The sequence below is a fragment of the Thermobia domestica genome, chromosome 5 (genome assembly GCF_964235325.1).
Source record: "Thermobia domestica chromosome 5, izTheDome1.hap1.1, whole genome shotgun sequence".
Lineage (NCBI taxonomy): Eukaryota > Metazoa > Arthropoda > Insecta > Zygentoma > Lepismatidae > Thermobia > Thermobia domestica.
Genome location: NC_137458.1, coordinates 69,658,717 through 69,686,159, shown reverse-complemented (window position 1 = coordinate 69,686,159; position 27,443 = coordinate 69,658,717). Strand labels below are relative to the sequence as shown.

At 37.5% G+C, this 27,443-nt stretch overlaps 1 protein-coding gene across 5 annotated transcripts in view; it reads right to left on the bottom strand.

The window, feature by feature from the left end:
* Positions 1 to 20,839, bottom strand: part of LOC145685959 (ral GTPase-activating protein subunit beta) — a 123,340-nt gene extending 102,501 nt beyond the window's left edge. The window contains exons 1-3 of one of the 5 annotated variants that reach the window (XM_081758747.1): positions 20,563 to 20,839; positions 11,123 to 11,344; positions 8,513 to 8,714 (exon numbers count right to left, since the gene is read on the bottom strand). In XM_081758747.1, the coding sequence (XP_081614873.1) occupies positions 8,513 to 8,714; positions 11,123 to 11,326 (406 nt within the window). In that variant the 5' untranslated portion in view covers positions 11,327 to 11,344; positions 20,563 to 20,839. The remainder of the gene's footprint in view (positions 1 to 8,512; positions 8,715 to 11,122; positions 11,345 to 20,562) is intronic. The other 4 variants (XM_081758748.1, XM_081758745.1, XM_081758749.1 and 1 more) reach the window with 4 other exon arrangements.
* Positions 20,840 to 27,443: the final 6,604 nt, after the last annotated feature.

The window sequence follows — 27,443 nt, the reverse complement described above, 5'->3', positions numbered from 1 at the left end:
AAAATCAGGCGCCTCAACAATACAAATAAATCCAAATGAAAACAGAAATTGCACAAAGCCTCCGAGCAAACCATAATGTTTTTACTACAATATCGATTTGTAACAGTTTCACCAACTTACTAAACCTTTGGCTTCATCAGCCATAAATCCAATTAGATACTCAGACCTACATGTTTTGGCCTTAAATTATAGTTACTGATATAAGAAATACAAGCTAACCTCAGTCTGCAGACTATTTCTCAAAGATAAAAGCAAACTAAAGGGAATGCAAATGAAGTTTTACAAAGCAGCAGTGTGTTTTATGTCCACGTACGTATTATGTAGTTCGAGCACCGAACTATCGATTCTGAGTGAATCAGAATCCTCTAATAATGGGCATTCATGTTAAGGTTTATGTTCAAGATAAATTCCAAACGTAACGAATTTATTATAATTTGTTTTTAACCCATCTAAGTTCATAAAAATCAGTACTGGTAGGTAAAATATTGAAATACTAACGTCAAAATGAAGTAGGTACCAGACTCACCAAGATGATCTGGCGTCCGGGATTTTTCGACCTTGCTCTAATGACAAAACGATACTTCTGCTCATATGTTTCATTCAGTTCACGGTTTCCTTCAAAGAATTCTACACTCTTATTAATTGTTGACCATTTACCATTTTCTTCAGAACAATACAACAAAAATAATATATCAATAAATTTTAAGTACAAGCAAAATTAATCTTATGAATAAATACACCAAATTACGAATGTAGTTACCTAAATCCAAATACGGAAACGACCAGACTTGAAAAAGAAAACAATTCAATTAAAAATACAATTCTTATGAACTATCTATTAAGCAATCAAACTTTATAACTTATATCACAAAGCACCTGGAATGGAGGAGTTCTATTATAGGACAAACTCCAACACAATTAAAGAATTACTGGATCTTAATCATTCAGGGTTCCCATTAGGACTAAATAATCGAATTCACGGCTTTTTCAGTCTAAAATTTTTCAACTTTCACGGTCAATTTCGCAATTCCACAGAACAGCTCAAAACAACTTCAAAACCGTTGGATAAAAACGTGTGTGTACATATAGGGGAAGGTAGTACACAGTGGATCAGAAGGCGTTATTCATTTATTTATTGCACAAATTCAGCTAGCGCATGTCAGTTATTCTGTTTTCACATTACACACTTATGAACGAAATGTCAACAACAATGGATGCTTCTTATTTGTGGTGAAGTGAAAAATATGTTTTCCTTGTGCTGAAGTAAAAAATGAAGTAATAGAAGTGAATGCTCTGACGCTGTGACTTATCTTGTAATTTAGAATATCGCGGACATGAGAGGTAGGTAAGAATGTATTTGTAATATAGCATTGTTTATTTTGTTCTTCTACTTTAATAGTTCCTTGTTGTGGGAAACTGTTTGGGTTGACACCAACAAGTACACAGTGGATCACATCAGTGTGGTACACAGTGGATCACATCGGTGTGGTACACAGTGGATTGATCCACTTTGTACCTCATTGTGTTTATGGATGTTCAATGTATTTGGCATACTCGTTTAGAAACAAGTCATAGTATTGGCATTTCACGGAGCTTTTAATATCATGTTACACGTTACAGATTAATGGTTTAACCACAAGGAAATATACGCAAGGCAACATGAAAGACATTTAGTTAGATGAGAGAAGCAGTGCAATTAGTGGTGGGGCAGGGATATTCTATTAGCAGCGTTGGTAAATTGAAGAACATTGATTACACAACTTTGAGCAGATGTGTCAAAAAATAAGAAAGTACCAGGTGACAATGTTAAAATGAAGTCAAATTATTCTGTACGACAAATATTCACTTCAGAGTTGGAACATTTATTTCCGAAATATATAAAAATTTGCAACAAAATATCTTAGTCTACGTTGCCGTGAGGCGTTTGGCATATGAAATTGATAAGAATAATATATCGATACCTGCTTAGTGGGGAAAAAAGCAAAATTCTGGTCTAGAGTGAATCGTAATAAAGATCTTAGTATTCGAAATCCCGAAGATGTGTTGAATAGCGTCAATCTTAGACTCTCAAGATTGATATCATTCAACAAACACAATGCTGAGGCATTCTTTAGTAATTTACGTAACTTATCTACGAAATATCCCAAATTCTGTAGCCTTTCACGTATTTCCAACTTAGACATGAACTAGAACAGATCATACATCCAAGACAGTAATAACAGAGAAAGAAGCCCGTGAATAAAAGGAGTACAAATTCAGCAGCAATCTGAAGCAAAACGGATAAAATAAAGACTTTCAGCCCTGAAGAAAGGAAAAGAAAATGATAGTTCAACGGGGAATGATGATTTTAAGTCAATTATATTATAAGATTCTTTAGATGATGATGATACTTTAGAAAACGAAATCTTTCAGTTTAACGTCACACGGTTATGCCCCTCACGCTAAGGAATACGGACCATGTTACTTTAGAGACAGAAACTACTAGCCTACTTATTGATGATTTGGAACAGAGTCAAAGAAAAGTTCAACCTGGTGATTACGTTCTTCTAAGATTTCTTTCACGGACACATTACATTGGTCAAATCACGACTAGGAAAGACAATAAAAAATGATTTTTAGATTTCGTTTCTAAGAAGTGAGAAGATACATGAAAGTCCACGTCTCATATAGCCTCGCTGCTGAAAAGGGACGTTAAACTCAAAATCACCTCAACTCAAGATAAATGAAAGTTTCATCTACCCAAATAATCCAGATATTTTACCCACACACGATATTTGAATAGTAAGACGGCTTCCAAAACTTCTTATTGTGAAGAATAAAATACTGTCTGTTAATATCAGGTTGCCGGTAGAGTTCCATGGAATTGATCTCCGCTAACCTTTTGAAGTTTCAAAGGATGATAATGTCGAGCTGGACATATATTTTTGTCGTCATAGTGAAACTGATAATTTGAATAATCAGACTAATTGAACTCAGTACAGAAAGTTAAATTCTCCATTTTATAACAAATTGATTATGCTATTGTGCATAACTACTAAATTTACTAATCCAAAACCAAAGATTCTCCGTACAAGATATCAATTTAATTGTCTAAAAAGTTTGTTTTATAACAGTCGTTTGTATTGTTTATTTTGGTAATCAATTTCTGAAATTAATACTATGCTATTAAGATGCTTGTAATACTTCGATTCTAACTTTTATTTAGAATTTTAAAATTTATTTTGTATTGTGAGTAATAGAGATTTTGACAATAATGCTTACAATTTTATGTAGATTTGGAGATCTTCAGATGATGGGCCCCTTTATCATACGGTTTCTATTCATTACTTTCAATACATTGTTCCTTTGATCCACTGTGTACGCATATATGATCCACTGTGTACGATGGTGGTACACAGTGAATCACTTTACAAGCATTAGCGTTGACTGTAACTGTAAAATACAGAGCAGCGCTTCATATTAATAAATTACTTACGAATGTAGTGGAGACGTGTGTCCATGTTCTACACTAAACAAATTCCAGTAATAGTTGCATTAAACGGATTTATGCTGAAAGTTTTAAAAATTGATCCACTGTGTACTACCCTCCCCTATACATACGAAACGTGTTTTATAAGTAGTTTTGAAATTCGGTCGCTGCAGCGCTGTAGTCAGCATCCCACGCATGCGCGATAAATATGTACATTTGTTGCCACAGACGCCATTACAGAAACATTTGACCGTGTTTACTTTTATTTGTGAGTAGTTAAAAATGTCTCCGCACACTGTGATTCCTTTTCTCAGTGCTAAAGGCGTGAAAGTGGCTCAAACTCATCGCCAGATCATTGAAGTGTATGGAGAAATCATTATGAGCAATGAAATAGTACGGAAATGGGTTAGCCTTTAAAGATGGCCCCACGAATGTTAATAATGAGGAACGAAGTGAGCGACCTTCTGTCATCACTGAAGACTTGATGCAGAACTTTGACGAAAACGTGAAAGAGTTCGTCGTTATCTGATAAGCGACTACTACATGTTCCTGCATTAAGAAGCATCCGAAATGAAATGAAATCTTTAAGTTTTACGTCCCACGGTTATGCCGGTTAGGCTAGCGACGGTGATGATGGGAAATGAATGAAATGGTGGAATGAAGTAGGAAGAAACGGGATAACTCCGGGAAACACACGCACATGGTGTTTGTCCACCATCAAGTTCACTTAGCGCGAGCTGGGATCGACCCCACGACCCTATCCACCAGAGGTGAACGCTCTACCATTGAGCCACCACGGCCCGAAGAAGCATCTGAGTGGTCAGCACAACGACAGCGATGAGGTCAAAAAAACAGCTGTGTTGCAGTGGTAGTCAAATCAGGCGGTGGACCTCTTTGAGGATGATGTTCAAAAGCTTGATGTACGATGCAATAAGTGCCTTAATATTGTGGAAATTACGCAGAAAAGTAGATTACGGCAGAGGCCTTCATAGAATAAAATTGTTACGAAAAGTATACCTTTATTAATTTCAAAACAGTACTTACTTAAAAAACACGCCTCGTATAAATAGAAAACGACTGTGTAGAAACTTTTTGATATTGCTCATATACAAATAGATTTTATGTGAAGTAAATACTTAACATATACTCTTCAGTACAACCATATTACTTTAAATCGTGGCTCTTCGGTAATGTAATATGTATGTATGTATAAGGCAATCTTATCGAATGCACTTAATCATGTTCAACTATTTTAGGAAAGAAACTGAAACAGAAATTCGCAAGTACTTACCATGACTTTAGAGCTACTTCGTGATAAATGTTAAATACCAATATTGTTATTTAATTAACCAAAAAGTTTCATAAAATACTGGAATTCATAGTCATGTGTTTTATGACGTTAACTACAGCACATACAATTATTTTGTACCCGTACACATGGAATAAACCATCATATTATTCAGTAGTCAAAATGACTCGATAGTACGAAGAAGGTTGGTTTAGAAGTAATGCCCATTTTCACTACCAGCAAGCCGAAATTCACTATAACGTAGAGAATTTGAATCACACATAGCCATTCTGGCATCGAGCCCGATTCCCCAGCGCCAAAAAAGTAAACATTAGCCATCTAACTAAGAAGAAGTTCAGGGACGGAACGAAAGATCATAGTCCAAGCATTTCGCCTATTAATGCTGTATGTTTCTTAAGAATTAACAAGATAAGGAATAAGATCTCTCAGAAACGGGTAAGAAGGAAAAGAAATGTAAAAAATTCAATGCGAGTAAAAACACATGGTTCGTATATAATGTCAGGAAGAAAGAAAAAAGAACAACTCATTTTTTTCCAGCATCACACAAAAATCACCACTTTTTCACAGTGTTGTGCTGAATTATATTTGGTATGTATAGGTCAGTCCAGGATTACAGAAACGAGTTTGAACTCCCTATGATAGTATACTTGTGCCAAAGAATAGACGATACCACAACAGAGTTGGTAATTAATTTGCGGTGGCGAGCGCAAGTAGTTCGGTGTGACTAATATGCTTCAAAAGATAGCATAGGTTTGGTAGTTATACAACAGTTCTTACTAATGTAATTATACCCAAATAATACAACAATATTCTGTAAAGTGGAGTTTATCTTTCAAATAAAAGAACCTGGACATGATCGGGCGTCTTAAGCATTTTAGAAGTAGGTTATACGCCACGAAATTATCATACTGCATCCAAACGTATTGCACATGTGATATAAGCAATTACTACATGCATGCAAATATTTAAAGCAATGGTTAACAGAATCAAAACCGGTTTTAAGCTTACAGTAAACTGCAAATAACGTGTTTATTCTCTCAAACCAAACCATCTAAGGAAGCACACAGAACCAGCAGCCAATACGAATGCAATCCAAAAAGGAAATACTTCAGACGAAAATAAGACATATTTGACTATTTTTATCCTTCGCAGGACATCAAAGAACGAGAAAAGTACGTTCCACACACAGAATACATTTTCTTTGTGTGTTTACGATGACAGCAGAAAGGCAAGCTTCCAGTACACCAAATGTATTCAAATCTTACGACCAACAAACCATATTACAAACAACACGTCCTAGGGCCTCAAACTTCGTAACTAACAAAACGCTACCTACAGCCATAATGAAAATATAGAACAGAAAATCTGCATCAAGGCGACACAATTTACAGAAATTTTTCTTAAATTTTTTGATACTTATCAATGGACTTCTGAGCATTTAGATGTCTGAATCAGATCATCTACATATGTCGCTCGTGATACTTAATGGACCTTAAAACGTATGTCAATAAAATTCAAAGACTTCAACTTCCCACCTCACGATTATGCACCATGGGTAAGGGAAACGATGATGATGATTGAACGTAATGGTGGAATGAAGTAAGCGGGGGGGGGGGGGAAGGAACAACTCCGAGGAAACTCAAGAGCACGGTGTTCATCCATCACGTTTAAATTATTTGAATCAGAATGTTCTCCAGAACAATTGGTTGTAATGGAAACTCAAAACTTTCAAGTACAACGTAATTGATGCAGTGCTACGGCTTTACTTAAAAAAAAAAAAAAAAAAAAAAAAAAAAAAATCATAAACCTACACCGATCATTTGTATTACAGCTGATTTTCCTTATAAAATATTTATCAGTTTCAAACTCTTTTATTATTCCTTATCTTTTTTGTTCACTGCGTTATGTAAGCTAAATATACTGTAACTACAATTTTTTTTCTCTACTAATCCTGCTTCCTGCACTGACAATTTTCACGTACTATTATTTATTATTCATAACATACAGTAACATGATATATGGTGCGTTGCAAAATGATACGTACGACCTAAATATGTGACATAACTTTAGTAAACGCATGTCACGGATGAAATACAGGATATGTACAGATGCACATGGAGGATATGTATACAGACCATGGATAGTTCACTCATTTCCAAAGCTAGCCAAATTGAAAACAAAAACCAACCAAAACAACACGATAGTGACTGTTGTAAAATTATACGAACGCAATACAAAAGCCAGCTCTAATAGCCAATAAATGAGCCACTGCGTAACACCAACTTGAATACTCGATCAAACATGGTGTCTACCAGCGTTTGGAGCAGAGCCACATCAATTTGATTCCATGCATCGATGATGGCATCCTGCAACTCACGAACATTGTTGTACTGGGTACCGTTGGCGTACGTTGAGCGACAGAACATTCCCCATAGATTTGTCTGGGAAATTGGAGGACCAATCAAGGGCAATCACATCTTTCTCCCGAAACCTATCCCTGGTGGTTCCAGCAAAATGGATAGTGGCATTGTTCTGTTAGAAAATCCACCAGGACCAGCAATTAGCACGGCAAATGGCAATAAATTGTCTGCAAATACTGTTTGGTACGTGGTTGATGTCATACGAGACGTAGGAAATGCGAGGTTTGTTGTTCCATAATAACCAAAGCCCCCACACCATTACCGACTGTTCTTGCTGTCGCTTAGAGAACATTTGTTCCTCCTTCCGAAGTTTGTGCCAATAGTATCGCCAACCATTGGAACCTCCAAATTAAACTTCTTTTCGCCACTTAAGATGACACGACCCAGTTAAGTTTCCAGATCAAATATGTTTAGGCCCAGATCACCCATTGCTCCTTTGCTGCGCGGTGAGTCGTGGCTGACGCTTGCGCTTCTTATATCGGAGATGGTTGCAGCGTTTCATAGCCCTTGATAGGGTAGATTTATGTACACAAATGTTAGGGTCTCGTGCCAACTGTGTAAGGGATATTCCACCACATCTTAGTTTTCGAACATGTTAGTCTGTCTTTCCTGTTGTGGCGTTAGTTTATGCGGCATTTCTGATGATTTCCTTACTCCATACTGCATCCCAAGTTTAAGAAAATTGTCCACGACACAAGCAGTCCGTCCAATTCGACATGCAATTTTATTAACAGATATACCTTCTTCTTTATATGCCACTCTTTGCCCCTTTTCGCACTCAGACAATATTTTGCCACGACCTATTATGCTTCTCTTACTCGTCACTTCACACAGACGTCCTCGCCGTTGTACACTACCTGACACTTCTATCACTTGTCCAGTGCCCTCTACGTTCCGTGGCGGCGATCTAGCTATGTGTTATTACGCTAAACATGTCTGCATTCGTATCATTTTGTAACATTTCTCTTGGGCTTTTTATTATTATTATTATTATTATTATTATTTCGCCCTGTCGTCTATACGTGTCTATTTCTATAACACCTGTGTTCGTATAACAAATACAACACTGTGTTATTCATTCACCCTTTCATTTTCCGTTTCCTTTCCGATCACGACGATGACGTTGTCTTGAACCGTTCGTACCATTTTGCAACGCACCTTAGTAAAATGTAATTTCAATTAATAAGAGCTAATTCACACAATAAAAATACACTAAGCCCTACAAAGTTAGTATACATGTATGCACTAGAATCAAAATATATTGCTTCTAAAATTTTACTGACATACATTCTCAGATATGGAAATTCTCATTACCTTCGCCTTTCCTTGGGAAAAATAGATTTCTAAAGTGACTAATCATTTTTCGAGCATACAGATTAGGATCCTCAATCACTGGTTTCGGAACACTGATTTTTGGTACTGGATGAAGAGCAGAGAGCCACTCGCAATATACATTAACACAGTCACGAATTGTATCATGTTCGCTCAACGGAAGACTCAGCCCAAAACACATCACCTATTAAAGAAGAAAACAAAAATAAAATCTTAGGACTATACCATAACATAACGAGTATGTTATTCTATTCGTTATACTTTGTAGTGCGCCCATAACATATATCCCTTAAGATTCAATGAAAATGTAATGATAAAAGCTCATACGGTACTCTATCTTTTTCATAAATTTTGACCCCCACCTTCTCTATTTCCCTTAGGATACATTCCTTAATTAAAGTAACATGATAAAAAGATCTACCTCGATGTAGGTACTATGTTCCAAAATTCGTTTCAAACTTTTCGGTAAGTGTTCTCAGGCTATCAGCCAGGTGAAGATACTGACATCCGACATTTCGAATGCAGACATAGCATTCATTTTCAGGAATTGTGATGGAAAGACCGGAGGAGTGTGGGCATATACAGATGGTGATCAGAAAAATGGAAACACCTGAACGAAATTGCAACTTACCAGATTAATATGGTGTCGGGCCACCTTTCGCCTTCAGAACAGCCTTGATGCGACGTGGGGTGGAGGCATAGAGGTCGTGAATGGTAGCAAGTGGAATTTTACACCATTCCTCGTGCAGGGCATCGGCCAGTTCTGTGAGAGAGGATGGAGGTGGAAATCGTCGCCGGAGTCGTGTTTCCAAGACGGACCACAGATGTTCAATTATGTTGAGATCTGGGGATTGGGCGGGCCAGGGGAGGTGTTGAACTTCATCCCGATGTTCCTTAAACCACACTGCAACCACGCCAGCTGTGTGAAAGGGTGCATTATCATCCTGGAAGATGGCGTCATTCTCCGGGAACAACATCCGGACCATAGGATGCAAGTGGTCTCCTAAAATTGCGACATAATCGTTGGCAGTGATTCGTCCGCTAAGTGTGACCACAGGACCCAATGAAAACCATGATATGGCGGCACACAGCATCACAGAGCCGCCGCCATGTTTCACAGTTGGGCGGAGACACTGCAGATCATAAACTTCTTTGGGCGTTCTCCACACATAAACACGGCCTGTGGTTGGGAATATGGTGAAGGATGACTCATCCGACCATATCACACGTTTCCAGTCCTCAACGGTTCAAGTGGCAAGGTCGCGGCACCATTTGCGGCGTGCGAAAGCGTTATGGTCCCTGATGAGCGGTTTGGCCCGTACAACACGACCCCGTAAGTTCATGTCATGTAATTCGCGGCGGACTGATTGTCGAAACAGGGTGGGGGAGGTGCTGATTGAGTTCTTTCGTCACTTGCTCCGCAATGGCACGACGGTTCTGCGTGACAATGCGCTTTAATACCCGGCGTGACCTGTCACTCATGATTTTCTTCCGCCCACTGTTCCGCTTCCCCGATGTGGTTTTCCCGTGTGTTGTGTAGGCCGTCATCATCTTCGACACTGTCCCACGCGACACACCTAACACAGTAGCCACTGCCGTCACACTCACTCCACATAACCGCGCACCAACAATTTGCCCTCTTTACAAATCTGAGAGATCTCCCATTTTACACTACCTCCGTCTGCTGCAGCTACTGGACACTGCTATTCCACTGCGCCTGACGTAGTATGAAGACCGACCTAACACACCACCACCAGCGGTCCGGCGCTGCGGGCGCCACGACACCACTGCCAACCCATACATCTGACCCGTTACCAACTACAGGTGTTTCCATTTTTCTGATCACCATCTGTATGTATGTATGGTGACTACTTAAGGGCGAAGCTATCAATGGAACCTTGTGATTGGGTGAAGGAAGTGTTGGCTCCTAATTGGCTGTTATTGTAACTACGAGAAATGGCTTTGTTGAACGCGTTTTCTGTTCCTGAAAAGGGCCGACCAGATGGGACTGAGCTGAAATCCACTGTCTCTTTCATGTGAGATGACTATGGCTTCCTTTATTATTGTCCCAATTTGTTCCACTTGACTACTACTTATACAGTTGGTTTTCTTTTTCCTTTTTTATTTCGTATTTCTTTAAAGTTTCATTGTTCACGCCGTTTGAAATATTTCTCAAGTTAGGATACTTTCCTTTGTATGAAAAATTGAAATAATAAAATACTATACACCGATTTTAAACATAAATTCTTTCCTTCATTTTGAGCTTTTTTTATCTTCCTTGATTCAGAAATCTGAACTTACACCGACTCTTTCGTGTATTACCGTTTCATTCGATCATTCGAGGTTCCTATAAATACTGAAAATGTCTACCTTCTTACGGAAGAAGGTGTATCAAATAGAATTTGGGAACAATCTACATCCACCATTTCGTATTCTATAATATATATAAAAACTAAGTCTTCATGCTCCGACGATATGCGTGCTATTTCATTATATACCGGTACAAAGAAAAAATAAAACATGCAAATGGTATCAATATTTAATTTTATTCCCAATAGTGAAGTAGGAATAAACCCTCGAAGTGAAACTTACCTCCATGCACCAATGAACTTCTCGATCTGTTGTCAAAGGGCTAGGAGACGCAGGTTGGGTTAATCCCAAGTTAGTTGCCAAATGCCTCACTACAGCTACTGCAACATCTTTTCCTGAACCCACTGGAAATTTATTCAACACGCTCTGACTCTCTTCGTCCCCATTTTGGATTACGTTGCTAAGGCTAGTCCACTCGGAATACATCTTCACCTTCCTTTAGTTCTGAAAACAAAATAATAATAATAATAATATAAAGTTACAAATAAAAGAAACATTTGAAAACAACTACTGCTTCGGCAGGTATGTAAAATTTTAGCACACTTCCTTTCTTAACCTTTTCTTATTTAAAAAGGGTCCCTCGGTTTGGTATCATTAACACAACTGTTATTTTAAACCAGTGCTATTCAACCTTTTTTTTTTTTCTTGCGTACCCCTAGACACAGTTCGCCACTTAACTGTGTACTCCTAAAACTGTTTAAATGAAATTAAATTGAAATAAACTTAATACACATGTTCTGTTGATTAAAAAAGAGGGACAAATAGAGACCCAACAAAAGAACAATCAGTGTGCCAATCAAAAATTATTACGGGGCAGGATTGGCAAAAACCATGGTTTTTATTTTAAAAAAAAAAAAAACGGTTTTATGGTTTAAACCAGGTTTTTTTGGTTTAAATGATTTGCTCTATATATTCATATCATATATGGACAGAAATAAGTTTGTTTCGCCTTGATGTTATTATGCAACACCGGGTTATGCTGGAAGGGGTCACATAAGCTTAAAGCGGAATAAAAACAGCTTCTCGAGTTACACCCGATAGAAATTGTCCTCCATTTGAACTCAGAACCAGGACTAATTGGCCACAAATGCGATACGTCTGCCGACTCACTCACGAAGGAATCCTGATAAAAAAAAATACGTTGTACTGATCTTTACATGCTTCTTAATATAACTGTCAAGAGTCATTTCAGAAGGACAAAAAAATAAACAGTTGCACAAGTGAAACCATTACACAGAATTACATATGAACAATTTCAAAGTACTACGGAGTACAGAGGAACTAATTTAGTTCAAGTTAGGTAACAACGACTTTTATTGGTCCAAATTAAAGAAATACACCGACTTAATCTGCATATCAATAAGAAAAGTGAATAAAGATACGAATTATTTGAGTCCACTTTGGCTCAAACTCATTTATACATAGATAGATACCAAAGATACTTATTTTACTAAATGCCTCTCGTGGGGTCTGTATGATCCCCCCCCCCCCCCACACACACACAAAAAGTACGGCATTTTCGATGTATTTTATCAATAGTAAACATTGAAACGAAACAATATTTAGAATTTTCTTCGATTGCAATTACATAACAATAATAACAACTACCAAAAAATCACAAAGTAAACATTTATAAACTTGTAAAAAAAAAAAAAAAAAAAAAAATTTGCTTTTGTAGTATAATCTTTTTGGGTAATGAATGGGGAATTTAGGTCTGAATATAATACGAATAATATACGGGAGTGAAACATGATAACCCACAAATGTGTGTTCATCAAGATTTTACAAACATTTACACTTTTACGAACATTTTTTTGTCTTTTGGTTCAAACCAGTTGGTTTTTTTGAAAAAACCAGCTGGTTTAAACCACCTTGGTTTAAACCAGCCAACCCTGTTACAGGGGGATAAAGTGCACATCCAAAAAAATTAACATGGGAAATTTCAAAATATATGGAAGACATCCAGCTCTACTGAGGGGGATTTTTTACAACTATGATCATTCAATAGATATTGGAAATATGCTTATTTTAGGATTGTGTACTTTAGGTAGCGACGTTTTAAACAACATCGTTTACCGACATAGTAGGAAAAAACTCCGAAAAAAATCACCACAAGCCGTCACAAGTAAGTTTTAACCATTATGTAGACCCGATGTTCTAGATCAGTGGATTTTAATTACAGTTTCTATCAACCCCTTGATGTGCGTATCAACAACCCGTTCAAGGACAAACTGAAAGACATGTACACACAACAGAGTTGTGAAAAACCAAGCCCAGTAGGTTTATTAGTCAAAATTCAGTTTTATTAAATTGAGTATTACATTTAAAGCCGTATTTCTACTTAAAACACCACTTAAGCATCCATGTTCTATTGTACACATTTGCAGTGAAACTATGGAATTTCCTTATCGCATGAAACAGATCCGTTTCGTGGGACACATTTTGCACTAGGCATTCGTTTATATTTGAATTTCTAGAGAGGATGAAGAAAACAATTTCGTTGAGTAACAATGAAGTGGTAATTTTATATAATATCGAATAGGATTATCCTCTATCGCACTCAGGATTCAAGGGCCGGTCGTCCTGATTGAAGTTTTCTTTAACTTTTGTCAAAACATGCCAGGCAAGCTGTAGGATTAAAAAAAAAAAAAAAAAAAAAAGAAAAGAAAAGAAAAAAGCTTTCTTAATCCTATGGTACAAACCCTGCGTCATGCGCATATATCAATTATCATCTCCTAGAACCTATATCCTTTCTTCAATTTTTTATTATTATTTTTTATTTTAATGTCCAAAGGGTATAGCTTATAACGAAAAGCAATTCCGCTCTTTGCGACAAAGAGTGAAGACGTTCCTTGAAGTTTGTGTTTTGGGGTAGCGTTGAAATATTTGTTTTTGCTTCGCAAAAGTGGAAGGAAAAGGACGTTAACCGGTAATTTAGGTCCACAATTCATACGTATATATTAAGAATTGAACATTATTGGATTTTCGCTCTTCCTCTCTCCCATCACCTTCCTTACACCCAGAAAATTTTACATGATTTAGTTCCAGAAAAACACGGGAAGTTAGTGTTGTTTTAACTGTTATGTGCGTTTGTTGCACTTTTATTAGGAAATGGTAATTGAGTGGTGTAATTTTAGTGCAGTCCGTTGTATATTAGACAGATAAGAGTGTTATTACTGGCTTCGATTCTTCGATAGTATCTCATTGGTATTGTCAAACAGGATTGAGAAAAGGTTTTTTCCTCGTAACTATTCTAGATATTGCAACGAAACATGGCATACGCATTACGTATACGTGATACTATTTTTCAAGGTGGATATATTTGGGTACTTCTAGCCATAACTCTCCAAGAAGCGTCATAGAAGAAAGAAAAAAAATAAAAAAGCTTGTTCCATTCTGAAGAGAATGACGTATTAACCACGATGCTCGGATAAACAATATCGTTGTGTGCATATGCTCCTGAGTCTTACCTGGTCTCAGAGCACAGCGCACATTGAACGTTCTTGTCTAGGTGAGGTTTCCGTACCTGCAACCTAGAACGTATCTTCATTTTTAAGTTATTGGGAGAGCATTTTGGGGTGAATGAAGGCACACAGTTTTCGAGGAGAAAATGTGCGAGCAGAAAGGAAATATTCATTCACAGCAAAGGCAATGTGTGAGGCTTTAATGCGAGTGCCTTTGTTTCTTGAAACGAATCTAATTTGAAATTTAATTCCCGACAAAATTTTGGGTTGGTGTTAGATTGGAAACAACAGAGCCTAAAAGGAAACATTCAGATACGAGAGCAGAACGGAGAGTATATGTATAGAAACTGCAATTGACTCGGATCTGCCAATAAATGAATACTACTTACGGCTTTGGTTCCATCCATTCCAGTTCGTAGTAGTCTGTATGAACACTCACACTAGCACATCACTAATACACAGTTCTTGAGGGTTGTTAAGTGACACTAGTCCGAAAACTGAGGTGGGAAGCTTTTTAGTCCATTAAGCATCTAAATTGATTGGAGATTAACTCTGGGCAGCGACCAATTATGAGTCTGGACTCCAGCATCGTAGACAACTAGGCAATCATCTCTTCCCTCTTTCCTTTATGGGCGAAGTTTTCGGTGATGTTCCCTCGTTTGGGCGGACCACGAGGGTGTCTTCTAAGGATCTGAAGTACCCTAAAAGTCTATGATAGTCCTTTTCTCATTTTAGGTATTTTCTTCTTCAGATTCGTATATACTTGGATAACAAAATAACACAAATCGGAGTAGCTCGCGCACAGAGGTGTTGCGAGTTTGAAATACCGAGGTAAAAAGCTTAGTGTTACAAGTCCTTGCTTCTATTTGTAAGTTCGCTCGGCGTTGTTCGAAGGATCTGGCGTCCCTATCTCAGCAAATCAATTGCTTGTGATGAGAACGTTCTCTTCAGTGTGTTTCCATCATGTTTGCTTCCGGCTAATGTTGAATTATTGCAAGCTAATTGCATGAGACGCGAAAGAAATCGTTTCTATGCAATGTAAAATTAAATTTAGAATAATCGCGTATCTTTATTTCCTTTTTACTCTTTTCTGATTTATTTTGTATTCCTTTTAGAAATTACAAATTAGATCTGTTTTACGATATAGTGTTTGGAAACTTTTATTTTGTATACCGATACCCTACTTTTCCATTATTTATATATGAAATTTGGTATTATCAAACTGGATAAGAAATATTTTTCCCTTGTAACTATTATATATATTGCACTGAAACTTTGCACACGCATTTCAAATAGTCCGTAGTATTTTTCAAGGTAGATTATGTTAGTGCACTTGTAGCAAAGGCCACTTCACAGAAGACTTAAAAAGAGACAGAGAGAGAGATTTTGGTGAAAAATTCTTCCATTTTCCCCCAAATTTTCTTGTCGTACATCACGCATACATGCCCATGATACCATTTGAAATCTTGTTTTATTCTGAAGCCATGCTACAGAATGAATAGTACAGAAGCAGTACGTGCTTAACTGAATTTTTATTTTTTTCTTTCTATTAACGAACTGAATTTTTTTTTTCTATATCTCATTTTCAGTTGTCAATTTGCTTTCTTACAATATATTTTACTAGCCCTTGTAGCATGTGATAATTGAGGAGTTTGATGCAATAAGAGTGTAAGTCTGAAACATACAGTTGGAGAAAAATGATGCTGAAAATCTAAGTAGTGTTTTTTCTTAAATAAAACAATGTAATATGCAGCATTTTATTCCGATATTGAATTGAAATGTTACCAAGAGGCTAAACAAGAATGGCAAAAGCTACATATGCGTTTGATGCAAAAAGGGCATAAACCTGCTTACGCCCTTATTACATCAAACTCCTCAACTGCACTATATGTCACATATTCCTCCAGATATACAAGTAGAATTCGAGAGTTTTCCGGTTTCCTTTTTTAATGCAACTATTTTTCGTTTTGTGTGTAAGTATCCAGATGTAGTGTTGATGAAATAGAGGTAGATTGTTAGTGATTTCATTTTTTAAGTAAAGTGTTCGTGGTGTATTTGACAAATTATGGTATTACACTAAAACAAGGCACAAAAATACTTTAGTTCGATTTGTGAATTGGTAAATATCATAAGAGAAAATTTGGTTTCCTTTTTTAATGCAAAACTGACACTGAGAAAGATATATATTATTATTTCTTTGTACAAATACGCGAGTATGTAACACAAAATAGGGAACTTAGTCGCATTGCTTTTTGAAATGAAATGAAATCTTTGAGTTCCACGATTATACCGGTTAGGCTAAAGGGCACGGTGATGATGAGAAATTAAATAATGGAATTAAAGAAGTGGGAGGAAACGGGAGAACTAAGAGGAAAACCCACGCAGACGGTGTTTGTCCACCACAAAGTTCACTTAGCGCGAGCTGGGATCGAACCAGGGACCCCATGTACCAAAGGTGAACGCTCTACCACTGAGCCACCGCGGCCCTGCATTTAAATAGTGTTCTATATCGAACACGCTTGAAGGCATAGAAGACGGTGCTCTATACTATGACAGTGACAAAGAAATAAGTGACAATGAACCTAAATCATCTGGTGGTGATAACTGACTAAACAATTAAATGGCAGAAAATGTATTCCTTATACTTTGTATGCTTCCATAATATTTTCTTTTTTAGCTCCCTAAGTAACCATTCAGCTTCTTACAGTTTCACGCCAGGTATACAGAGGTTGTTCAGCCAATCGTTCCTTCCCCCTACCGGGCAGAATGGACTAACCCGACTTGGCTCGTGGCGTCCTGCAGTGTTGTGCAGTGGCTTCCTGGGAACGGAGTTGTTTTTCCGCGCGGAAGACAATAATGCACAAAACAGGACCACTCTTGTGAGTGTTGTGTTAAATTTGTTTCCAAGTGTGTCGGTTTCCTTTCTGTGACCAAAATGCCGCCCAAACTAAGCCGGTTTTGGAAAGGCTATGTTGCGGCTCTTTATGACACCCACTTTAGTGTTTCTGTCATTAGAAAACAGTGCAAGAAGCATGGTTGCAACACCAGTTTAAGTGAAATAAAAAATGTTATTAAAAAGTACAAGGGCATCGAAGCTCCATCATTTGGATCACCAACGAAGTTGTCTAGAAAGCAGGAATGCACCAAGGCCACCTCCTTATGTAGAGGAAACTTCGCAAAATGGCATTGCAAGAAAATCCGCCAACACAAAGGTGTATGGCTAATCGTCTTGACGTATCTTTGGGGACTGTGAGCCGGACGTTACAGCACCAACTCAAGCTGGAAAAAGTCATGAAAGCTCGCGGCCATCTTCTCACGGATGCCCACGAAAAGGAACGAAAGTGTAACGCCCGGAAGCTGTACGAACGGCATCTGGCAAAACAAAGGTGGATGTACGTCGTAACGCTCGATGAAGCATGGATTTACCTTTCCGACTGCGGCAAACCGAGAGTCATCAGACTGTAGACTGAATAACCTCTGTAAGTGCGTGGTACTTTATTTCTCGGTAGCTACTGGCCGGACTTGAAACAAATTTGGTAAACAAGCAGCTCATGGTATAAGGAATAAAGCTCACTATATTTGGTGGTAGGATTTAGCTTGTATGTGATTCTTTATATCTCGGTAACTACTGGCCGGATCTGAGTGAAATTTGGTGGGCAAGTAGTTCACTGTCTAAGAATCTTGCAAACACTGCACTCTAATATTAAAAACGGTCAAATTTGTTAAATTTCCTACAATACTTTACAGTTTTGCTCCGATTCTGTCCCAATGCGAGTTTGTCAAGCTAAAAAGAAATGGACGACACTAAACTGCAAAGAGATTTCAGGTTAAGTTTACATGTCACTTCCTGCTTTAATGCATACTACTTCATTCAGCCGCTTGCAGAAATTTGTTCCTTATAAATATGTCTTTCTATGGTGAATATTCCGTTTTTAGCTGTAAATTCTGCAAAATGTGATGTTCCTAACTTAACATACACAGATTTATCGGTGATAAATCCTAAAAAGTGAAAGTCAAATTGATATTTGATTTGGGATTTTTTTTAGTCTTCCTCTCAGTAAAAACATTTTTTAAGACAGGAAAAGTGACAAAGTTCGCACAAATCAAACGTCAGTTCTGATCCACTATTGGTAACGTATCTGTTCGGAAAGTTTGTAAACGAAATTAAATCTTTACGTTTTACGTCCCACGATTAGGCTAAAAGAGACGGTGATAATGAGAAAATGAATGAGTATGTGGAATGAAGAAAGTGGGAGGAAACGGGAGAACCCCAAGAAAACCCACGCACACGGTGTTTGTCCACCACAAAGTTCACCTGGCACGAGCTGAGATCTTACCAGGGACCCAAAGCACCAGAGGTGAACACTGTCACTGAGCTACCGCGATCTCCAAGGGAAAGGTTGTTGAATGCTGGTCCGTACATATAGGTGAGGGGGGAGGGGGTAGTAGTCAAATTGGCTCCTTTCTTTATCAAAGCTCAATACTCAATTTACTTACTAATGCCGAATGAACGATAGCGATTTTAGGCAGATTACTAGCAAGGTTGATTACTTTCTAAATTACGACTCAATGGGGATACGGGACAGTGTTCTAGAACCCTTACCGCCTGCTCCCGACGGACGGATCTCCGCATGGATTATCCAGCTCCGCCCTGTCCTTAGCAGAAATAAATACAATTCCTGCTTGATGTGACCATCTGGCACAGGTTGTTCTGGTCTTTTCCGCATAAATAATTTCATTATAGCAAAAGTTTGAAGGTACCTTATCAAACGGTACACAATTATTTGAGCATGAATCACGAAAAATAACATCTGGAATAAATTACGTCATTATTTAAAGCAAGACAAGTCACATAAAATAATTTGGTGCTATCCTATTTTATGAGGGCAGAGTTTTGTAAAATTTATGGAAGAAACATGAATTATGATTTCGAAAGAGGAACATATAAGAAATCGAAATAGATGTGATTCTTAGCCGCAGAATGTGTAAGACGCGAGAATAGCCAATACAAAATCTGCACTTGTAAGCACATAAGAATGTACTAAACTAAATATTGAAGAATAATATGCTGTGTTTTAAGTTGTGATTCTTAAAGACTGAAGTCTCCGAAAGTTGTCCAAAAAGTGTCCGAATCGTTGCAGTGAGCAATTTGAAATAACGTACTGGTAATGCTGATAGTATCCAAGAACAGTGAAAAGATATGGTCAAACTGTTGAATGTCATGCGAATATGAACTTACATATTAAGCAATATTAAAACAGTAATGTGAATAAAACAGTGACGGAAGAATAAAATATTAGAATTTCAAGAACTTCTCAATCTTCGTTTCATCATATTCATAGGTTATAGGAAAAGAACGTAATTAAATATTTGCAAGAGTATGATTTACTCAAATGTGATGTAGTATGTCAGAAATGCGGCAAGCCTATGGCATCAACAAAGAGAAATGAATCAGCTGATAGTTTCAGGTTATGCAATAAAAGAAAGAAACAAGTTCTGAAAATGTGCAAAGAAACGAAGAAACAATTGGTGAAAATTTCAGTGCAAGGTGGGTTAGTTGTGTTGGTATATGTAGCTTACGCGCATACCCACCATCGCTAACGCGCTTTCTCCCTTCGAACACTCTAGCTATGGCTCCCCCACCCTCCATGGTGTACTGCTGCCTTGACTTGGTTACATAGCATTCGTGCTTTTTAGTGACCACCTAGCAAAAGTTGTTTGTGGTTTTACGTTTGTTCGTTTCATACTCAGCACTCCTAAACTGCATCTGCACCCAATAATGCAGCTACTCCCTTATGAAAAACTAAGGCAGTAAGAGTGCATTTCCTACTAAGACAAGTTTACATTTCAATCATATATGTATGCTCCCATAAAAAAAGAAAGCACAAATAATTTTATAAAGTACTGCAGATTACATTTCTTTACTTCAATGAACTATTGTATCGAATATATGGAAGTGAAGGAGATTTCTTGTTGACAGCTATAAAGCCCAACAACTATATTCATATTTTAAGGAAGTTTTACTACAAATAATACGCTGATATCGAATAATCTGGTATTCAGAAAATTTTTCATCAGCGTTTTAGATAATTACACTTCTTACGAAAATACGAAGAACTGACACAAGCACAAAACCCCGTTAACAATTATTACTACTACTATTTACATAGTGTAAATGTGTTATATGCTTATACATACCGTCCAAGTAATATTTCCAGATGTGTTTAATGTCTTTCAAATATCAAATTACCTCCATTCTTCCTTATTTAAAGTCTTTTCAACTACTTGCGAACTTGTTTTTGTTTTCCCTGGGCACCACAGAATTCCGTAAGGATACGAATGTTTGTATATATCGATGTATTTCGAAAGTCGAATGAGTTTGATGATTACGCCCGAATGAATTAATTAATTGCAGGAGTCGATAGTAGTTCGGGCGAGACGTGTGCAATAGGTTCTTCCTTTGTCAGATTTTTTTCGGTATTAAAGGTAAGGCGGTAATTCAGACAGTATGTGTTAGAAGGCTATGATTGTTACATTGTTAGAATGTAGAAATTGAATATAAGGCGATTATTTCGTCTCTGTTGTTGGCGGATGAATATTTCGACCGACAATAAGTTCTCTTATTCGTCAGGAGAAAACATCTTAGAATGGGCTATATCATACGATGGTCTGAGAGCAAAGAATGGTACCTAAAGACAGAATTCATCCTTGAATTTCTTCCGAGAGTATAAGACGACTAATCAAGAATTGGTTTTTTTTTATTATTATTATTATTATTATTATTATTATTATTATTATTATTATTATTATTATTATTATTATTATTATTATTATTATTATTATTATTAGAAGAAGAAGAAGAAGAAGAAGAAGAAGACCGTTGAGGAGTAGAAAGTTAGGAAGAGTTCTGATAGCTAACCAATTGTATGTTCCCAGGATATGCTGATACGAAAGGGGTCCATTTCAAGAAAGAAAGTCAATCGCTGTAGAAAGGAAGTTCGATGTTGCTAAAAGAGATCATATTCAAACAAGAGATGATTAAGTGTACTAACAGTGGTTAGTGTCCTTCATGCGGATCTAAGAAAGCCTAGCGGGATTAAGAGCAGTTCCAAATAGTACTCGATATTAGGTAGTAATCTCCACTTGAGATCAATGAATGGCCTCAAGCGTATAGAGAGAAATCTCTGGGTTTAGCACAGGCCGGTAGCCAGCTCAAAAATGTAGGGGAGCGAACCAAATATATTATAGTTCATTTGCACGCCTACAATGAAAATTTTAGGGGGCAGTAAAAATTTAGGGAGCTCGGCCCCCCTAGGACCCCCTTGAACACGGGCCTGGTTTAACACAGTGAGTCCAGTCTAATAGAATTGTCCAGTACTACGTCGATTATTCCGTTACCATCGTGTCAAAAAAAAAAAAAAAAAAAAGAGAGAGAGAGAGTATTGGCGATCTAACATGTAGGAGTAGCTATGGTAAGGAATTTTAACAAAATGTGCCTTGCCATCTGTACATGAACTCTTCGCAGCAACATCTATAGTATCACTATATTCCAATCCCACATTCAAATACATGAAAGGAAATTGGACAGTGTGGGCTATAGTCACAAGCAGTAGCGGTTTCTGGCGTAGGGCTATCGGGCTACAGCACGCTTCCTATGTTTGTGTATTTGTGTTAGACTAATTTTAGTTCAAAAATTCTTCATCTATTCACTTGTTTAAACTGTTCGTTTATTAACAAAATACAGAACTTTCCCATGACGATCTTTTTCGAGCGTGGACCGTGATTATCAGCTCCTTCAGCAGTGTGAAAGTTGTACTAACGAACCGAGCGGGCTGTACTGAATGGAGCCCGTTTGAACTATACAAGCCTACTCAACAAATATATCTTTAGCATGGAGCAAATATCTCAATATGCCTTGTCCACTTTCCTTTCTTTACACCCAGAATAGCTTCCACCGTGCTGAGTTAGGTTGAGCCCGAAGACATTCTGCGCAAGCGCCAAGTATTCCTCTTTCTCGCCTTCTTCTTCTGCTTAGTGGCGGCGCTCGCCGCTCTGTTCTCTCTTTTCTCCTCTTTCTTATTTTCTTTAATCCTAAAGGTCCGGGAGCCCAGAATTGTCGGTAGTGTATATTAAATGAATTGAATATTTTTGACACATTCAGATCGTAGCAAAATTATAGCACATACATTTAATGGGGAATCTGTAATAAGGGATCAATTAATGGCGTACAATATAAATTTAAAGAACGCTTTCCTTTGGCACACTACGCCCATTGTTAACCAATTAAATTTGATAATGGAAAGAACTGCATCTCAAAATCAATCGACAAGGGTTTTTTTTTTTTCTTGTAGTCTTTCAGGATTTTCCACATTTTTCCTCCTGCTCCCCACAGCGTGTATCTGTTTTCGAAAAAGTGGATGTACGACGTATTCCGAGTGGGTCAGCTACTCGATGGAATTTCAAGTCACGAACCGTCAATTTCGTCTATGAAAATTAAAATGTTTCGAAAGAGTGCTTTTCAGAACTAGAGAAATCCAACACAGGAAATTCATGTTTTGGTTAGAATTCTTTCACAAAATAATGCCGCATGTGAATATTTTCTATAATCAAATTCAGTGCAGGCGTACAATTAAAGTACAAACAGCACTTAAATATTTCATTGAAGCCATTGAGAAAATTCGGAATGACACAGACAATATTAGGACAAGTGATATGTTTTTTTCTACAGTTGGTGAAAAATTTTAGTGATTTTTCCGGAATATAATCTGGACACTGTGGTTGAAAGCCACCCAATGTTAGGTAAGCAGTGACTTCGCACTGAGCTTTTGGTTCTGTCAGCTTATCTTTGAAAACAACTTACAGGACAATTTTAGCGAAATAGCAACCCTTTTGCAAATAATAGTGACCATACGAATGTCCACAACAGAGCCTGAGAGATACTTTTCGTCTCTAAAAAGAATTAAGACATTCGTGAGGAATTTCCGTAGGTCAGGAAGGTTAACTGCCCTTGTGGCAATGGGTAAATATACGTATATATATATATATATATATATATATATATATATATATATATATATATATAGTAGCACGCCTTGTTAATGACAGTACGAGCCGCCACTGGTCACAAGTGATTGATAACTCTTCGTGTGGTAGGGTCTAGGGGAGAGAGGGAGATAAGATTTCATATCAGGTTACGTCACGCACAGTCGCACGCCTTCATTTTCATTAAAATTGAAAAGCCAAGAGAAACACATTTCATCTCACTTTTCTTTGTGGCAGTCGGACACAAATCATCACACTTACCTGCAAAAAGCACTATTCAAATCGGATTATTGGGAGAGCTTCCAGTTCCAATGTTGGGGGGGACATGTCTCCCCATTTCCCCGGAATTTGTGCCCGTACCTACAGGTGAGACAACTTTCCAGCATGAGGAGAGGGGCATATCCTCCTCTGGCATTTATTACAATTTGTGCCCAAGTAGCAGAAGTGGAATTAATACATATTGATGAGACTACTAAAAGCACTACAGCACGAAGTTCAGTTTGAAATACTACAGAATACGATTCTTTTTTTTAAAAAAATGGAAAAGCCAAGAGAAATCAATTTCATCTTACAATCCTTTGTGGCAGTCGGACACAAATCATCACACTTACCTCAAAAAGCACTTTTTAATTCAGATTATTGGGGACACTCCCCCAGGTCCAGGATTGAAGGGACATGTCCCGTCGTCCCCCCGGGATTTGCGCCAGTGGTAAAGTTTGTCTCACATGGACCTGAACTAAGGCCTCAACCCATTTTTCAACTTGACAGTGTTCCTTAACTCAAAATCAAACTTCCATGCAATTTATTTTATCATGAGATGATATAGCAGGGGTCTCAGACGATCCTTAAAAGTAGACATGTTTTAACAGCAGAGCCTCTCGTGGCCGCTGTATTAAACAGACGAAAAACATTTGAAGAATGTGTTATGCACAGGGCAATCAGCTGTAGTAATCGTAAATATCATATGCTTTTCTATTTCGCAGTATGAGTTCAAGGATGAAATAGCCATAACAGCGATATCTGTTCTGTTGTTGCCACAAAGGCCGGAACCTCCCCCCCCCCCCCGGAAAAAAAAGAGAGAGAGAGAGAGAGAAGAGAGGAGCCGCTGGGGCAATGAGTGGATTCTTCGCCGAAATAATGTTCAATGGTGGATAATGAATTACCTGCAAAAGATCCTCGTCCCTACAAAAAAAAAAAAAAAAAAAAAATCTACAGAATGGAATATTCAGAATTCTATATGCTACTGGAATTAGTAACTCCTAAAGTTCGGAAGCAGGAGACGAACATCTGTATCAGCTGAAAAAAGGTTTGTAGATCCTTGCATCAACCATATTGTGGAACTCAAAATCAAATGACTTGGCTAAATATGTAAATGAGAGCAGTTATCAGGTGCAGAAAGCTAAAATAAAAGGAGGAAGAGCAATTTTCTAGTTTAAGTACTGAGGGTATTCGCTCAGCTCTCTACCCACAAAAGATACCCACATTTCCCATAAAGTAAACTTATACCGCGCCCGAGGCCCCTCTCATGCACTACACTCGGACTTTTTATATTGCGCCAGCATTCTAGAACCGTTCCTAAAATTGCATGGAGGTCACACGACACTGATGATAGTTAACTCTCATTGTTTTTTTAAGATATTACATTATCGTTTGGTATACAAATTGTGAAACATACTTAAATCGCCTACTTTTAATCTTTTAAAACATATAATTACATTTGTTCATGCTGTAGTGTTCGGGCGGACATTCCTTATTTCACTGCATATCTTCTCTAATGCTTCTATTCTTGCAGGTTTTTTAAATAATATAAATCGTGCTTAACTTTTTACACAAAAAAATCGTATTTTTCTATGACCCTATTAATCCGATTGATGCTTCTCTTGCCGAGATAGCCATGTTTTGAAATGATAACGAGAAATAAGTAGTGTAGGGACATTTGTAAATATAACAAAGTCCGTAGGATTTTGAATGAAGTAATTATATGAGTGATGGCGATGGATAGGTAATGAGCTATAGAATCGTGCACTATCGGGTGTTTTGTCTCAAAGTGTGGCCGAGCCGGTGTATGATGTCATACTTCTAAGATGGCAGCTAACGCCGACATCGATGTCTTTCTATCGCTATACAGGCTACAGTTCTCAACCAATTTTTATCAGGTGGCTCATTTTATTTCTTATGGCTGCTGCATGTGCCTTTTGCATAGATTTTGTCAAATAAATAGTTTCACTACTTCAAATATTAAGAAAAATTTCAAAACTGGGATAAAATTAAATCAATTTTCCGAACTTCAATGGCCATACCATCTAAACTAGCGAATGGGTTTTAATAAGTGTCTCACTTTTCTCCATGGCCATTATTTATACCTATTGCATAGATACTTACCAAAAAGATAATTTTATTTATTTACAAATTTAATAAAAAGTCGGAAAACTTGATATAAAATTTAATCTTTTTTGAAGGATATGCAATCAAATGTCGGCAATAAAAATGGTGTGAGGTATAAAATATTAACAAATCATTATGCCGATAAATACGTTAAGTTAAACAAAAGTTTCCAATTATAGGGTAAGTTATTTTCATATTGTAGTGGACCACTTCCTTATTATCGTTAAAAACATACGCGTTCAAATTAAACAAAAATGAAAATTAGTAAATATGTTGGGTTGTGAAAGCAAAACAAATAGTAAAATACTTCAATTACACAAACAAACCCTTTTTACTATTACACAATTATTTGGAAACGAAATTAATAATAGAAATTCGACTTATGAGGCATCATCTGAGTCCGATAGTTTTATTTGATTGTCATTTTCACTGTTGTCACAATGCTCTTCTGCTCCACATTTGCCCAGTTCTGTACATCTAAGTGATTGAGCACGGCTTTGCAATTGACGCAATTGACAGTGCATGATTCTTTGACACAACCGCAACGTATCAATTTTAAAATAACTCCTTGAGCACATAGTACATGATAGGAAAATACTCATTTCTCCTCTTTTTCTATCAAAACTTAGATGATCCATTAACATGAACATTTAAGGTCAATAATTTTATACAATATGCTGTTCTTTTTACCATGGTTTAGACGCTTTTTCATCTGTTTTTAAACAAATGTATTGGTAGGTGTACAATGACAGCAAAATTCATGTGATGACCACATAATATCTGGTCGGAGACCTCTAGCCTTAGGCAGTGCAGCGAGGCGGCATGAAACTAAGTTTTGCAAGTCCGTGATACACTTCCGGAGTCAGCTGACACCACACAGTCTGCAAAGCGGCAACCAACTGCGCCCTGTTCGTGGATCGAGGAACCAAGGCACGAAGTCTGAGTTCAACGACATTCCAGATATGCTCGATAGGGTTCATATCACGGCTCCAGGGTGGCCAGGTTGCTGTCTGCTGGGGCCTATGACTCCTTATTTCACCCATTCAAGGTACGCCCTGGATACGGTTGAACATGGGGAGCCGAATTCCTGCGCCACCTTCAAAATTGAATGCCTCAGGCATCCATCACCATATCCCGTTGGAATGCTGTCAACTCACGATGACGTTGCGGAATCACTCCCACAACGTCTCACACACAACCGCAACCGTCGCGTAGCTCTGCAGGGTCGTGTAATACACGTGGTTCTTGCTCGCGAATCAGTGACCTGCTATCCAATGAGTTTTGTAAAATCAGTGTACTACGACCGTAAAATATAATGTAATTAACTAATCTCATGTCTGTCATTAGAGGCAAATGGGCTTCATAACTTATTCTAAATACATGATACAAATTATGATGAAAGAAAGTCCGAAACAAGCTAAAGTATTACTAAGCTTTTAGTCGTACTGTGGTATTTTCTATTAGACCATCGTTTATTATTTTCTATTGTAATGAAAAATTGTGTTATAACCTTATCAATATCTGATTTGCATTTTGGTTTTGCCTTTGCAGTTGCCATGCAAGAGGTTGCGTACAACTCAGAAAATTTCGTCCAATCTAGATGCTTTATTTGAGGCATATGTCGTTGTAAAATAGAAGGAAATGAACCAGAC